Source organism: Rhineura floridana, chromosome 19 (assembly GCF_030035675.1).
Source record: "Rhineura floridana isolate rRhiFlo1 chromosome 19, rRhiFlo1.hap2, whole genome shotgun sequence".
NCBI classification, from domain to species: domain Eukaryota; kingdom Metazoa; phylum Chordata; class Lepidosauria; order Squamata; family Rhineuridae; genus Rhineura; species Rhineura floridana.
In genome coordinates, this window is record NC_084498.1 from 7,136,115 (window position 1) to 7,153,285 (window position 17,171).

The 17,171-nt window shown below is 44.9% G+C and overlaps 1 protein-coding gene across 4 annotated transcripts in view; it reads right to left on the reverse strand.

Moving 5' to 3' along the window:
- Positions 1–281: 281 nt before the first annotated feature.
- Positions 282–17,171, reverse strand: part of LOC133373444 (calcium release-activated calcium channel protein 1) — a 29,026-nt gene continuing 12,136 nt past the window's right edge. For all 4 annotated transcript variants that reach the window (XM_061603197.1, XM_061603198.1, XM_061603199.1 and 1 more), the window contains exon 2: positions 282–13,438. In XM_061603197.1, the coding sequence (XP_061459181.1) occupies positions 12,869–13,438 (570 nt within the window). In that variant the 3' untranslated portion in view covers positions 282–12,868. The remainder of the gene's footprint in view (positions 13,439–17,171) is intronic.

Sequence of the window (17,171 nt, forward strand, 5' to 3'; positions counted from 1 at the left end):
CTATTGATAGGGTTGCCATAAGTTTTGGTCCTGGTTTAAAGCACTCTGCGCAGTGAGGATGATATACGGTGGGGTTTTTGTATGTGTGTGTCTGTGTTCAACAGAATGGAGAACCATCACCTCTTTTTGAACTGCTTATGTATTGCATATATATACGTATTATATGTCAATAAAGAAAAAAAACATACAGATACTCTCCCCAGAAGAGAGAGAACAAGGCAACACAAATGCACAGATTAAACTGGAAAAATAATTTTAATTTTCTAGTTTCATTTTCAGTTATCTTAGCAATTATTTTAAAACTAGAGTAGGTAAAAATTCTTCAGAGAAAAGTGATTTAAAAAAACACAAAAACCAACCAAACCAAACCAATCCAGGCAGCAGCAGCGTCCATCACAGAGCCACATCTACTTATTATGACAATTATCAAGGCAGTTCTTCCCAAGACACAGCAGAAATAAATATTAGTATGCATGGAGAGAAATGACGGACAAAATCCCACTGAACTTGCAAAGAAAGAAACCCTCATCAACTTATACAAATTTGCACGTCTGAAAATCTCTTTCGAACTCCTCCACGCTTACATCGATGCAACCATTTAAAAAGGGTTACGTTGCTAAATAAGTTACCATTATAGCGGCTCGATTATTTATTTACAGTACTTAAAAAAACACTGAATGTGTGTGTCTGTCTAGATCAGGGTGGAGAAACTCTTTCAGCCTGAGGGCTGCATTCCCCCATGGACACCCCCCTGGTCCCCTTTTCATCCTCCACCCATGCAATCAAGAGGCATCATGGAGTTCAAGGGCACAATCCAGTTAGGCAACACACACTTGAGGGCATGCAGCAGGGGTGCTGCCAGGAGTGCACTGTTCTTCAACCTTTGGCCCTCAGATGTTCTTGGACTACAACTCCCATCATCCCCAGCTAGTTTAGCAGCTGGTCAAGGATCATGGGAGTTGTAGTCCAACAACTGCTGGGGTCTGGGAACCCAAAGGTGAAGAACACCAGCTTAGGGAGAGTCCTGAAGTCTGGATAGGGAAGTCTGGAAGACCACATTCAGTTCCCCAGGCCTGAGCTTTTCCCACCCCGGCCTAGATGGTTTCGACCAGGCGTTCCCAACCTTTTCTCCCCACCAAGGGCCACTTGAAAATTGTTGAGGGTCTTGGCAAACCACTTAGGCTATGTACACACCACATATTTATTCCACTATTATTCCACTTTAAACAGCCATGGCTTCCCCTAAAGTGGGGAAGTGTAGTTTGTGAAGACTGCCGAGAGTTGTTGGGAGACTCCCTCTTCATCTCACAGCGCTACAGTTCCCAGAGTTCCTTGGGAAGAGGGACTGACTGTTAAACCAATCTGGAAACCAAAGGTCTGTATGATTTTTAATTGCATTTTTATTACTTCTTTGATTTCTTATATATTTTATTGTATTACAATTTGCATTACATAAAATTCAACTGCAATACAATAAAATAGAATATAAGAAACTGTATTTTACAATGAAATAGAAAATTATGAATATTCAGTGTGGACATGCCACAGACCACCTGAACAAAGCTTATGTCTTTGTGTCTACTTTAGACACATTTGCATAGCTTCTGGAAAAAATAAGTCAGCCTTACATTCATATATCCCAAGAGGAGTGCTTATTAAAAACAACAAGTGCTTCAACGACAGCCATTATTTTGACTTTGTGAATCAGTGAGGGGTACCCATCACCCTCCAGAAGTCACTGGATTACAACTCCCATCATCCCTGACCATTTATTTATTTATTACATATATATACCGCCGCATAGCCGAAGCTCTCTGGGCGGTTTACAGCAATTAAAAACATTAAAAACAAATATACAAATTTTAAAACACAAACACAATTTAAATTTTTTTTAAAAAAATAATTTTTTTAATTTATGCTGGTTGGGGCTGATGGAATCCAACATCTGGAGGGCCAGTGGCCCACCCAATTTAGCATCACATTTCAAGATAGTTTACAGCGCAATTCTAACGTCTTCTCAGAACAAAGTCTTGTTGAATTCAATGGGGTTTAGTCCTAGGTAAGCAAGCAATCCAATACGTGTCTACTCAGAAGTAAGCTCCATTGGGTTTATTTATTTATTTTATTCAGCTTATATCCCACCCGACTAGCAAACAGCTCTCTGGGCAGCAAACATAGAAACATATACAATAATAAAATTACAAGATCAATATAACAAATATAAAAGTACACCATCTAAAATAAAAATTACAACATTTACATAAATAACTTAGATTAAAATGCCTCAGAGAAGAGAAAGGATTTAACCTGGCGCCGAAAAGATAATAGTGTCGGCGCCAGGCATACCTCCTCAGGGAGACTATTCCACAATTCTGGGGCCACCACTGAGAAGGCCCTAGATCTTGTTACTACCCTCCGGGCCTCCCTATGGGTCAGGACCCGGAGGAGGGCCTTCATAGTAGACCGTAGTGTACGAGCCGGTTCATAACGGGAGAGGCGTTCCTGCAGGTATCGTGGTCCCGCGCCATATAAGGCTTTATAGGTTAGTACCAACACTTTGAATCTGGCCCGGTAGCATATTGGAAGCCAGTGCAAGCGAGCCAGAACAGGTGTTATATGCTCAGACCGCTTAGTTCTTGTTAGCAGTCTGGCCGCCATATTTTGCTCTAACTTTACTTTACTCCCAGGTCTGTATGTACTGAATTGCAGCCTTAGTTGTCTAGGCCCCAATGCTTCCAAAACAGAATTTCAAGGTATTGAAGTATTTTTGATTTAGTAATGTTATTCTGAAACATTATTCAGTTGGCTTTGTCTGCTGATCTCTCGTAGTTCCCTTGAACTGCCAAGAAGCTGAAATTTGGATTGCAAGCCACGTTAAAGACAGGGACTCCTCTTTAAGCCCTGGTAAGGGGGGGGAGGCAACTGTCGTGAGGCAGATCAGTTTTACCCCATGGCTGATGCATTCCCACCCACCTCCTCTCCACCCCACAGCAATCCTGCTGAGTAAAGGAAGAACTGGAACTACAGAATCGTAACTATGTTTGCGGAGAAGCCCCATTGAATTAAATTGGGTCACTCCCAGGTAAGCGGGGTTAGGATTGCAGCCTTCATAGATGAACTTGACTGAGAAGCCAATGTGCAGAAACTTCTGCTTCAGGGATTATGGGTGAAAAACTTTTCAGCCAGAATACCCCCTAACTGCGATGATAACGGCAGGGCCTTGCACTCAACTGCTCGGTCCGGGGCAGACAGCGTCTGTCTTGGGAGGGAAGGGTGGCTGAAGGAGGCCAACCTCACACCCATAGCACACCTCACCCTTGTGAGAAATCATTTTCCAGTGAACTGACATGGGGCCACATTCACACCAGACATTTATTCCACTATTATTCCACTTTAAATACTCATGGCTTCCCCCAAAGAATCCTGGGAAGTGTGGTTTGTGAAGAGGGCTGAGAGTTGTTAGGAGGCTCCTATTTTCCTCAGAGCTACAATTCCCTGAGAGGTTTAACAGTCAATCCCTCTTCCCAGGGGACTATGGGAATTGTAGCTCTGTGAGATTAGGAGTGTCCTAACAACTCTCAGCACCCTTCACAAACTACACTTCCCAGGATTCTTTGGGGGAAGTCATGACTGTTTAAAGTGGAATAATAGTGGAATAAATGTACAGTGTGAATGCAGCCTGGGTCAGGGTTTTGTGTGTCGTAACAGAGGACTTCCCTCACTGCGATTTCTTGAAAAGCAGCTCTTGACTTGAGCTTTCATGGTGCTAAAAGGGACGCAGGGAGAAGTATGGAGGAACTTCTCAAGAGAGGAAAGCCCAGCCCCAGTAAGAAAAGGATGTAGCTCAGTTTTCAAGCACTTGCTCTGAATACACTAAGCTGAAGGTTCAAGCCCTGGCATCACCAGTTGAAAGGATCAGGCTTGTTTTATTCTGATTCCACTTTTCCTTGCTTCGACAACTTTATGCTGTGCAGCAGTTTATAAATTGGTTTAATAAATACAATTTAAAAAGGGAACAGGAAGCAGCTGATGATCAAGCAGAGACCTCTGGAGAGCCACTGCCAGCCAGAGTAGTTAGTACTGGGTTAGATGGACCAATGGTCTGACTCAGTAAAAGGCATAACTATTTACCTAGCACAAGCGCCATAGGCATGGATGGCCTTGTATAAAACCACGAGTTCAGCATCACACCTTTGGTGCCAGGTTGCTGGGCGCTTGTGGCAAATTCCACACTCAATTTATCAACTTTGACATGCCCAGCAATGGCCTCAACGCTTTATCCTGAGGTGAATTCAGAAGGTGAGTGAAGAGTTCCTAGTTGCTTTGGGGTTCCTTGCAACTTGCTTTCTGGATAATATCTGAAGAAACCCCAGTTGTATAAATAAGTCATTAAAGCATTGCAACAACCATAAATAATGGCAATAGAATGTACTGTAATAATTTTATTTTAAAGTATGCATTCCAAACACCCTACATAAAAAAGAAAAAGAGTGTGGCCCTAATCTGAAAGGCAGAACTCAGTAAGGCGATCTCAAAACCGTAAAATACACGCCATATTGGCTAACTTGTTTCCCGCAATGTAAAAAGGGACACTGTTCGTGTTCTGTTGTGGCAACTTGAAATCAGAGTCTTTGCTGTGTCCTTCCCCCTGCCCCTCAAATGTTCTCAACATGAAAGGGAGGAAAGGGCTTCCTAAATCTAATTCGCTTGTAGAAGCCCATCGCACCGCCTTCCAAGTCAACAGATTCATCACAGCATAAAAAGGGCCCAGTTCATCAGGTGTATAAAATGGACACCTTAGCAGGAAGTTATACCTGCAGTACAGAGGGACATTGGGAGAGAAATGATTATGCACGATTTAAAGTGAAGCCAAATGATCAAGCAACGCATTGCCGGTCACCATCCTCTGCCACGTTCCTCTTTGGAGTCCAGGCAAGTACTGTGCTGGACTATTCAACTGCTCTTTGGTTTTGCCTGGCCTCATTCATAAAATACAGGAAGAGCCTGCTGGATCAAGCCAGTGGTCCTTCTAGTCCAGCTTCCTGTTCTCACAGTGGCTAACCAGATGCTCACAAGAAGGACCCCTGAGCACAACAGCACTCTCCCCTCCTGCAGTTTCAAGCAACTGGCATTCAGAAGCATACCACCTCCGATGGTGGAAGCAGAGCACAGCCATCATGGCTAGCAGCCAGTGATAGCCATATCCTTTCCACTCTGCAAATTTATCATGTTTCTTTCCTCTGCAACCAGATGATGGGGTCATTTCAAACATCTGACAAAATGGAGTCTCTGGCCCATGAAAGCTTTTGTCAAAAACAATTTGTTAATCTTTTAAGGTACAAGACTCTGACCCGGCTCAGGTGGCACAGAAAGCTGGCCTATGGCTCAGTGCAGCCTTTGCTTCGCTGGCTGGGGCTGATGGGAGTTGTAGTCCAAAACATGGGGCAGCACTAGGGTGATGAAGGCTGGCTTAGGGAGGCTCCGCAAACACGTGAGCTCCCAGAGAGGAGCTCACAGCAGGCCCATTTCACTGCAGCAGTGCGGATCTTGGCTAGAGCTCGTGGTTAACATGGAGAGGGCTTAAGCACAATGCCTGGTTTGAATGACACACTTAGCTAAACTTTGGCTCATCTCAGTGCGCTAGAAAGGACCTGGAAGGAGCAAAGTGGGTGCAAACTCCTCTCTGGGGGTCTGCATGGTTGCACAGCCTCACTAAGCCATAATCTGGCTTACTATGTTGCGTGAATCAGCTTTCTTTGCTGTTTTTTTCCTGTAGACTAACATGAAATGGAAATGGACTGCAAGTCAATCCCGACTTATGGCGACCCTATGAACAGGGTTTTCATGGTAAGCGGCATTCAGAGGGGGTTTACCATTGTCTTCCTGTGAGGCTGAGAGGCAGTGACTGGCCCAAGGTCACCCAGTGAGCTTCATGGCTGTGTGGGGATTCGAACCCTAGTCTCCCAGGTCGCAGTCCAACACTCTAACCACTATGCCACACTGGCTACTCCTAAACCTTCTAGAAGCTTTAAAAACAAACACACACACACACACACCCAACACTGTCCAAGTAATAACTCCTTTACCTCACAGCTATTCATATGATGTAGAGCTAGACTTGAAGATCAGAAAAAGGGTAGATTGAAGGCTGGAGCATGGGCACTTGTGGTTGTGATGCTGCTGAAAGGAATGCGCTCTGATAGGCAGCCAGACGACTGATCAAACCTGGCCAGAGGGGACCAGTTTCTCTTCAGTGACTGAGCCACACGAAGTAGGGCAAGAACTGCAATCCCCACCAGGAACAATTTTTCCTCTGGGGTTAATCTCCTCCCCTTTCTCTCTGTGTTAAACCCAGCCTTGGGCAGGAATGTGCATTTCCCACAGAGCCGAAACCAAACACGCCGTGATACTGTTCGACAATATTCTTCTTCTGAAGACTGTCATAAATGCAAAAAAAATAAAAATGAAGAGGCTTGAAGAAAGGATATATATGGAATGGAATTACTTACAGGTGGAACATAAGAAGTTGCCTTTTTTACAGTCAGATTATCAGTCCACCTAGCTCAGAACTGTTTACACTGACTGGAAGCAGCTCTCCAGGGTTTTGGACAGTGGCCTCCCCCAGCCCTACCTAGTGATGCTGGGGATTAAAAGTAGGGCCTTCTGCATTCTAAGTGGATGGTCTACTACAGGGTTAAGGCCTGTCCCCTACCTGAGTATGTAAAAATTTGATGCCAGCACTGGGCAATTTCAAGTATTTTTCCAGTCCCGGTATAGGGACGTTTACTAACTTAGCAATGATGTACACAATATAGGTTGTCTTCTTTTTAGCATCGGTAGTGACTTTTTCCTAAATCTGGCTCTTGCATTTTCCAGTATCTCTCTTATCATAACGAGGACCTTATTGTGTGTGGAAAAAATATGGTTCCTTATGAGGGCTACAGACTTAAAAAAGAAAAAGCAACTGGGGGTCTGGGAAGTCGAAACAAGTATACACAGAAGGTGGCAAGGATGGAGAGGCCAAAATATTTCTATTCTCTACTAGAGCAGCAGTTCCCAAATGTTTTCCCGCACAGATCCCTTGAAAATTGCTAAGCATCTTGGTGGACCGCTTCGTGATTTCTCTGTCTGTCGTAGCGACTGTCATGCACTGTGCTAGATGCTGCGTGATTTTTAACTGTGTTTTTATTGCTTCTTTTATTTCTCATATTGAATTGTATCACCATCAGCATTCCATAGGATACAACGTAAAATACAGTAATAAATAAGGAAATAAAATACAAGAAATAAACAAAGCCATAAAAGTATAATTAAAAATCAATATGAATGTCTGATGCATTGTGCCTGATGTTCTTCATAATTAGACCTCAGTCCACCTGACTGAAGGACCACTGGTGGTCCACAGACCACAGTTTGGGAATCCCTAACCTGGAACAAGGGAGGAGGGGGGCTTTGGCCCTCCAGATGCTGTTGGGAGTCCAAATCCCATCAGCCCCAGTCAGCATAGTCAATGGTCAGAGATGATAGGAGCTGTAGTTTAGCAAGATCTGGAGGGCCGCAGGTTCCTCACTCCTGTTCCAGAGGCAACCATGTCACCCAGAGAACGCGATTCTTTGATGACACACATATCCTGAAATAACCCTCTAATTCAAAACACATCCCACATTCCAGCCTTGCATGACAAGCGCCGGGAGCTTTGCCCAGAGAAGAACTCTGAACACAACAGTGTTTTGACACGGGAAGTGATTAACCTCCAAAAATGAAGCAACTAGGATTGCTCCTTAAGAATGAAATAAAAATAGAACACAAAAGCACATTTCAAAGCCTACTTGATAAACACTTCTGTACAGAGAGTCTTCAACGTGCCAAAGCAAATATGCATCTGTTTCAAAAATTAATGCTCTTAAGGATCCTGAAAATATTTGTAAGGATCAAAAAGTGCAGTTAGTAGCTTAAGGGTTCCAGCAACAGCCCTTATTACAGGGATGGGAAAATATAGCCCTCCAGATGTTGCTGGACCCCAATTCCCATCAACCCCAACCAGAGTGGCCAACAATCAAGGATTATGGGACCTATAGTCCAGCAACGGGGCCATGTACAGATTAGCGTCTGATCTGTTCATTATGTATACACACATTTCATTTTTTAAACAGAGTAATATATAAAAATAGTGGCCACTTTTACTGGTAGGACAAAATTAGGTCCTACCATCAAGGAGCCGTTCATTAATGCATATATTCCTCAAGCAATATATATATTCACTTCTGGAGTCAAATGAATGGTCTAGCAACACTTGAGGTTACACCAGCTTTCCTCAACCTGATGCCCCCCAGAAACTACATCTCCCATCATCCCTGACCGTTGGCCATGCGGGGTGGGACTTATGGGAGTTGTGATCTAGCAACATCTGGAGGGCACCAGATTGGGACAAGCCAGGCTACAGCATTAGTGATGCTAACTAAGTAGGCAGAGACTCAATCAGAACTTGGATTGGTGACCTCTGGGAGTGCTGTATGTATGTATTTATTTATTTATTTATTAAATTTATATACCGCCCGATTAGCAATAGCTCTCTGGGCGGTGAACATAAAATAGCATAAAAATACAATGAATAACAAAATAAGTATGTAAGTACAAAAAGTATGTGAGCAGGCCAGGGCCTATCTTTGTAGACAGAGGCTGAGAACCTGGTGCCTTCTGGCCTGGAGAAGGCACCAGTTCTGCTACTCGGAGCAGCATACGGCCAATCTTAAAATGTTGTACAGCCTGTACCCCATGAGTGGGCGCTTCTTGTTCCCTGTCTCCGCCTTTGCAATCAGGGCTGTGGAGTCGGAGTTGGAGTCGTGGAGTTGGAAGCAATTTTAGGTGGAGTCGGAGTCGGTATTGGTAGAAGTGTACTGACTCCGACTCTGGCTTCAAAATAAAAACTTTCATAGGAATTTAGGAAAGTTTTCTTGTTCAGAAATTTTAATCAATTTAATCAATTTTATGTTCTATCAGTCTAGCCTGATGATTCACATGGTGGTGTTGAAATGCCTTGTGCTACCATTTTACTACAGTAAAGTTGTTATTACTAGTTAATATACATTTGCCATTTATGAAGGAGTCTGAGTCGGACAGTAGAAAAATAGAGGAGTCGGAGTCAGAGTCAAAGGTTTGGTGTATCAACTCCACAGCCCTGTCTGCAATTGGCTGGAATGCAATTCCAAGTTCCTGGGCCGCACTAAGGAACACAGGACGCTGCTTTGCACTGAGTAAGGTTGTCGGCCCATCTAGCTCAGTACTGTCTACACTGACTGGCAGTGGCTCTCCAGAGTTTTGGGCAGAGGGCTTTCCCAGCCCTACCTGGAGATGCCAGGGACTGAACTTGAGATCTTCTGCGTGCAAGGCAGATGCCATGCCGCCAAGATACGGCCCTTCCAGCTGGCCTCAGACCCCCTTTAGCCGTCTCCCCCTTTTCCGCCTGCGATGCTGCCAGAAACAAAATCCTGCTCCAGCTGATCCTGTCCTTCAGTTTCCCAAATGGAAGCTGAACACTCAGCTCCGGAGTGGAGAACCTGTGGCCCTCTGCTGACCCCCAGCTCCCATCCGCCCCGGCCAGGATGCCCAATGGCCAGGGATGATGGGAGGTAGAGTCCGACACCATCTGGAGGGCCACTGGCTCCCCCTCCAGCATCCACTTCAGTAGTAAAAGTACTTCCCTTCTGCAAGTTGAATTACCAGTCACCCTGTGTTCTCAGGTGCCAAGGAAGAGTGGAGAATGCAAGATGCTTTGGAAGAGGAGGGAAATCAACCACAAAACGAGAAGTGGACCTCCCCAATTTCTTCTACTCAGGATGAAAACAATACTGACACTCTGCTACAGATCCTTGGGCCCTCCAGATGTTGCTGAACTACAGCTCCCATCCACCTCAGCCAGCATGACCAATGGTCAGGGAGGACAGGAGTTGTAGGTAAGGAACCACATCCAGAGGGCCAAAGCTTCCCCACCCCTGATCTATAACTTTTTTCAAGCATTCCAGGCAATAAACAGCAGTAAAATACTCCCGGATATTCTAGCAGTAATTTTAATATCAAACTCCCACTGCAAAGTGCAAACTCTGTGAGTCCAGCAATAAATCAAGGGCAAACAGCCTGGGCAAAACACATTTACAGCTCTCATTGTCTCTTAATAACAAAGGGCGCGGTACACCAAAGCAAGCAGAAGATTTGCATTTGAAGCAGCGGACTGCAGTCCATGAAAGTTTATGCCATAATAAATGTGTGAGTCTTTCAGGAGCCACAAGATCGCTCGTTTTGCTGCCAACACACTAATGTGGCTATCCCCCTCTAGGAAACAAAAAAGGTTTGAAAGAATTGCTTTAATATAGAATTCAACAAGTGGTTTGTCCAGTGCTATCAGTGGTTCTTGAGTCTAGGGCATCAGGGAAGCTCAGCCAAACTTTTGAGAACAACCCCCTACCCACAATAACTGATATAATCCATAACCTTTTATTTGCCCCATTTACCACTGCCTCCCTCATCTCTTCCAAGGTGTTTTCCTGTGTCTAATTTACAGAATAGGCCCCTTGGGATAGGGACCTGTCTATTGTTAAACCCCAGGCACATGGATGTCACTATATCGAGATAAAAAAAATAGCAACAGCAATCCTGTCAGCTGAATTCCTTTACATTCACAGGCCAAGACCTCAGTGACAGAGCACACATTTTGCACGCAGAAGGTCCCAGGTTCAAGTCCCGGCATCTCCAGTTAAAAAGGATCAGGTAGCGGGTAATGGGAAAGCTTCTGCCTGGGACCTTGGAGAGCCACTGCCAGTCACAGTATACAATACTGGGCTGGATGGACAAATCATCTATCCAGGTATTAAGGCAGCTTCCCATGTGTCTTTATTCTTATTAAACATTTTATTTCAAATAAAAAAAGCTTACGATATTTGGCTTTGCACTAACATATTCCTAGGGCAGCTATGCCCTTGGTACATACAGATTACCTTGGCCCTTAAGCAGTCACACTGCTGTACATTTTCTTCCTAAATGCAACAAGGGCCTTCGTTCTGCAGAGGAGAGGTGTACCCAGAAGAAAAAGGATCTGTATACAGTACAGAAATAAAACCGGTTTGCCGAGGCTCTTTTAACTGCCTTTGGCAATAAAGCTGGAGCAAGGTACCCCTGGAAATTGTAGTTTGGTGAGAGCAGGTTTCCTAAAACTACATTTCCCAGAGTCCTTTGGGGGAATTTAGGGCAGTGAAAACTGGTTCTAAAATGGTTTACATTTGTGCAGTGCTGATGTCATGGTAGTCAAGTTATACAATTCCTAGCTGCCACTGTAAGACAACGGCATGAAAGTTTTTATGTAATAAAGTTACTAGGCAACAAGGCTCAAAAGGGCAGCGAAGAAAGTTTCAAGATGTAAATTCTTTAATTCAGGGATAGATTACTTTATGGGCCTGGGGGAAGCACCCTTGCTCCATTCCAACACAGAAATGTCATATTTATTCTCCCAGTATTCTGATCTACAAGAAAGGGGGGGGGGAACCTGTGGCCCTCCACATTCTGGTGTTGCTCCCTCTTCCATCATTCTGGATCAGTAGTGTAGTGGCAAATCCAGAAGTGACGGGTCCCTTCATGATATTCTGTGCCCCCTCACTTGCTGGCTTTCTGGCTGCTGTCTCCACACTCCTTCCCAGGTGTGCCTTGTCCCACAAAAACAGATGTCCCTAGGAGCCAATCAGCATGAAAGGGGGTGTGTTAGCTACTGAGAAGAATCTTCTCAGCTGCCAACTTCCCTCCTTTCACTGTGATTGACTTCAATCAGCAGGAAAGGATAAGGAAGCATGTGCTCAGTTTCTCCTATTCAATTGTTCTTCTGCGAGTCAAGTGAACAACAGGTAGGAGTTAAGAGAGGGTGCTCATTCTCCAGCCTAGTAATCAGCCACCCCTGGTGGTTCCAAGATTTTAATAAGCTTTTATGTTGAGGGCTAGAAAACTAGCTTCTCTTAAAAGAAAAAAAAGGGGGGGAATCAAGATACAGTAGGGCCCCGCTTTAGAGCGCTTTGCTAATACAGCGGTCTCAATTAGACGCAATTAGACTAAAGCCCCACTCATACGGCGCTTGTTCCGCTTTTACAGCGGTTTTCGGGCATCGTGCACCATTCTATTAAATGGGTTCCGCTTTACAGCAGTTTTCGCTTTACAGGGGGTCCGGAACGTAACCCACCGTATGGGTGGGGCCCTACTGTACTTGGAAACTGAATTCTCTGGCTAAAAGCTTTTCTGTACGTCAGTGACACTGTGCCACATAGTGTCTATTTCTGACTTCTCTACCGGGGCCCCGTGACTAGTGCCAAACACAAAGTTGTCATTTCTGGATTCTCTCAAGTATGTTTACATTCAGACTGTGCAACATGAATCTGACAAGCAAAAAGCAACACTGTCGTGACGCCAGTTATTAAAAGCAAAGGAGTAAAGCATAACTCTTTCCTACAAGCCTCTAACTTCCTCCTGTGTCCTTGCCCACCCCCTAACCCGACAGCACAAAGTTTCCATTTCCCCTCATTATGAATCAGGGTTGAAAGGAAAGAAACCACAGGAGGATACCAGTAAGACGAGGTGCGATGAGAGATTTTCCCACCAACTCAGAATTCCTTCCTCCAACATCTGCACCTCCAGATGTCAGTCCTTCAAAAATATTACAAGAACAGTGCACTGTATTTTTGTTAAGAGCACTAAAGGGTTAAAATACAGTACTACTACTGTCTTTCCAAACCAAGATCACAATCCAGCCAAATTCATGCAGGAGGGAGTCAACAGAACACAGCAGAACATTTGTGTTGGCTCTCTTTTTTAAAAAAAATTCAGAGTTTGGTTTCTATGCAAAATGGCTGCCTGGAGGTGGGAGAGTGTCACCTCTGTGGTCCAGCTGATCTTGGAGCCGGGCGAACTCAGCGAGTTCGTTCAGTTCCTGGAACTGGCGGTCCGTCTTGTGCGTCACCAGCGACCGGTAGAAGTGGACCGCGAACACAATGAAAATCAACCCAAAGGGAACCATGATGGAGGTTGAGGTGATTGCGGCAGCCTCACCGGCGGTGATGGTGGTGGTATTGCTTTCCAGACCGCCTTCCCCAGACTTCTTCTTCAGCGGGTGGAACTTTACCCAGCAGAGGAGGACCACCTCCGCCAGGAAGAGCAGAGTCCCAATGACAGTGGAGAATGCCCAGGCCAGCTCAATGTGCCGGTGCATGCGCTCGTGGGGGGACTCCTTGACAGAGTTGAGGTTGTGCACATTGCTGACGGCCTCGATGTTTGGGAGGATGCAGGTGCTGATCATGAGGGCAAAGAGGTGGACAGCCACCAGTACGGTTGTGCAGGCGCTGAATGCTATCAGGAGCCCTGGCGGGTAGTCATGGTCAGTATCCAGCTGGACCTCCACCATAGCCACCTGGAAAGCGGGGTGGGAGACAGAAAAGACAAAAGAAGTTCACAGACGGGGCAGTCAACAGCAAATTTAATTAATAACAACAACAATAAATCAGCCATCATTATCGAAGTGAAACCTCCAGGTCCAGAGGCAGTATATCTCTGTTAGAAACAAGATGCTAGGATTAGAAGAATCCTGGAACTGGTGTAACAGGGATCTTGTGTTCTCAAACATTGCACAGAAATGGTTTATCATCTTTGTAGACACTCTTGCAAAGTGCTGCTTTCTCATGATCAATAAGATGGGACGCAGGGCATTCCACCGGCTCTGCTGAAAGGCCAGCTTCTTCGGGCTCCTCCTGTCCTTGAACTGTTTCCACTCCAGCTGGCCATTATATGAACTATCTTTTTACTTTCAAGAACTGGTGCCTGCGTTTGCTTTCCTCTTCCCTCCTCAACCTTTTCTTCCTTTAGTGTTGTTGTCTTTTTGACCAGAGGTTCCCAAACTGTGGTCTGCGAGCTTCATTCAGGTAATCTGCAGCATGCCTGCATTAAATGTTCATATTGATTTTTAATTACATTTTTGTTGCTTCTTTTATTTCGTTTATTGTATTTGACTGTATTACAATCTGAATTCTATGGAGTGCAAATTGTAATCCAATAAAATGCAATATATAAGAGATTAAAAAAGCAATAAAAATGCAATTAAAAATCATACAGCATCTAGCACAGCACATGATGATTGCTACAACAGGCAGAAAAATTATGAAGTGGTCTGCCAAGGCCCGCAGCAATTTTCAAGGAGTTCAATGGGGGGGAAAAGTTGGGGAACTGCGGTTTAGACTATAAGCCTAAGGGTAAGGGCTTCCTGGTTTAATCGATTGTATGCAAGGTGCTCTGGGAGCCTGGTTGGATGAAAAGGGTGGTGAAAATGCTAGCATACCAAGGCACTGCTATTGCTGAGATTCTGTGGAGTTTAGAAAATCCCACAGAACAGGATACTGATTGCAGAAACTTCCTGAGAAACTGTTTTGGTGAAAAAAGTTTTAAAAAATCAAGTTACTAACCTTCATGGTTGCTAAGATACACTGTGGGTGGCCAATTCCTTCTGAAATCTCAGAAGACAGAGGAAAGGCTGGGGTGAGGGGGCTTCAGTTCCCTGCACAGATTCACGCTTTTCTTCACAAGCGGCAACACCGACATAAACTATGCAACGCAGGAGGAACTATGCAAGTTTTCTCATTCTGCATAATTTACAAAATAGTCACAGAATCCAGCTTTTCTTGGCCCAGAAACCAAAGGATTCACACAGCCCTGGCTTATAAGCTTGTCAGTCAGAGGGACCTGTTAACTATCTGCTGCCTAAGCACAATGAAAAAATGGACTGCCTTCAAGTCGATCCCGACTTATGGTGACCCTACAAATAGGGATTTCATGGTAAGCGGTATTCAGACGCGGTTTACCATTGCCTCCCACTGAGGCTAGTCCTCCCCAGCTGGCTTGGGCCTGCTCAGCTTGCCACAGCTGCACAAGCCAGCCCCTTCCTTGTCCGCAAGTGCCAGCTGGGGGGCAACTGGGCTCCTTGGGACTATGCAGCTTGCCCACGGCTGCACAGGTGGCAGGGCACGTAACCCCTGAGCCACTCACTGTGGGGGTGATCTTTAGCTGGCCCTTTACACCCAGGAGACACGAGCGGGGATTTGAAACAGACTCTGGACTCCCAGCCAGGCTCTCCTCCCCACTGTGCAATACCAGCTGTCTAAGGAACTCTTGCAATTCTGGCAAGTGAAACCTGTGCTGCCCCAGAGCACAGAGTAAAGGCACGCAATGTCCAAACCTCGCTAAAGGCAAACAGGTTGGGGTTCAGTCAGCAGCTGGAGAGGAGACGGCCGGAGAGCTCTTGAGTGCTGGGATGGAAGAGAGGTTGATATTTATGTAATGTAAGGGAAAAAAAGGTTCTTGCACGAGTCTTGCACTGCGTTTCAGAAGACAGCACAACAGACAGACCACTGGATCTCACTTTCTGCCAGCCCTCGCCAACCTGGTGCCCTCTAGATATTTTAGACTACAATGTCCATCGGCCCGTCCGTTGGAATGGGCTGCTTTCTGCAAAGCAAATGAATCAGACGCTAAGCAGCCTTAACGAGGAAAGGCCTAATTCCTTTCCCATCCCCCATTAGGACAACCTCCTTCTGCTGTGAAAGTTTCACTGTCTAGGGCTGAGAATTCTCTCTTCTTCAAGAGCTGGCGGAGGTTTCCGCTGGCCTGGGTTTATCAAAGCAAGGGCTCCTCCCAGGGTAGAGATGGAATACTTGGCATTCCACAAGGGCTCCTGCCCTCCAGCAAGCCGCTTCTTCCTCTCCAGCAGCCCTGAAGATGCTCAGCAGGGAAGTCCTACTGGGGGTGTGCAGCAGTAGGCAGTCAGATTCGCTTTACAAGTCTCTAGCACAGTATCTCCCAGGCTTGTGAACTTTTTGGAAATCTCACGTACTCTAAAATTTTCAGGAGGCAGCTCTCTTGTGGAACCCCATGTGGATAGGGAGGTGGCAAAAAATATATATTAAAAAGTAGAGAGCCTTTTTGGTGATGGCACCCCACCTATGGAACTCCCTGCCTAGGAAGGTCTGCTTGGCATCCTCCCGACTGGCTTCTTTCTCATTCAAGGAGTTTCCCAACAGAATGATATTTTTGTTTTAAGCCTTTTGTTCCTTTTTTAGAAAATGTCTTTTTCCAATTAAAATTCCTTTTAAAATGCAGCTCCTTTTGAAAACGTTTGGGGGCATTTTATTGCAAAATACCTCTGTTCCTGGTTTGAGACTCACAGACTTACTCCATAATAGAGATTCTCTTTCATTATTAACTAGCAGCCTCATACCTGGCATTCCTTGGGAATTCTAAGAAACCAAAACTCTTGGAATCAGGGGTTAAAATCAGTGCAGTTTTTAAAGGGTTAATCTGTCATCTTGATTGAAATGGCATCCAACTGTATTCAAACTTAGATGGAAAACTTCTCATTGATCTCAGACTGTCATATGATATCTGAACAGATGATCTGTTCACTGTGCATTCGGACAGCCACTTTCCAAAATATAGTCGATTAAAATTTGCCCACTGTATGCCAAAACCTCTAGGGCAGTGGTCCCCCCAATTTCCCCCCCCGTGGACCACTTGAAAATCGCTGAGGGTTTGGGTGGACTACTTAATGTTTTTTTTCTGCCTGTGTTGCAATCGTAATGCTCTGTGCTAGATGCTGCATGATTTTAACAGTATTTTTATTGCCACTTTTATTTCTTATATTGCACGACAGAGTTTGCATTCCATAAAATTCAAATTGTAATACAAGAAAATACAATATAAGAAATAAAAGAAGCAATAAAGAAGCAACTAAAAATGAATGTGAATATTTAATGTGCCATGGGCCACCTGAAAGAAGCTCACGGACCACTGGTTTGGGAACCCGTTTTAGGCGATGTAAAAAACCCTGATCAAAGCATCCAATATGAAATATAACTGTTAACAATGAAGGCAAACCACTACAAGCAAACTAGAGGATCTAGGAAGCCCCACCCTTTGAGTCAAAAACCCAACCAGACAAACTGAGGAAGGAACAGTTCACATTGAAAGCATTAAGGTAATAAAAGATGTTAGAGAAGTTAAAAGGCCCAGGAGAAAAGAAGGGTCTCTGTAAATACATCGTCTTTTGGGCACTAGGGGATTTGAGGGAGGGTTGGGCTAGATGACCTCTAAAGTCTCCT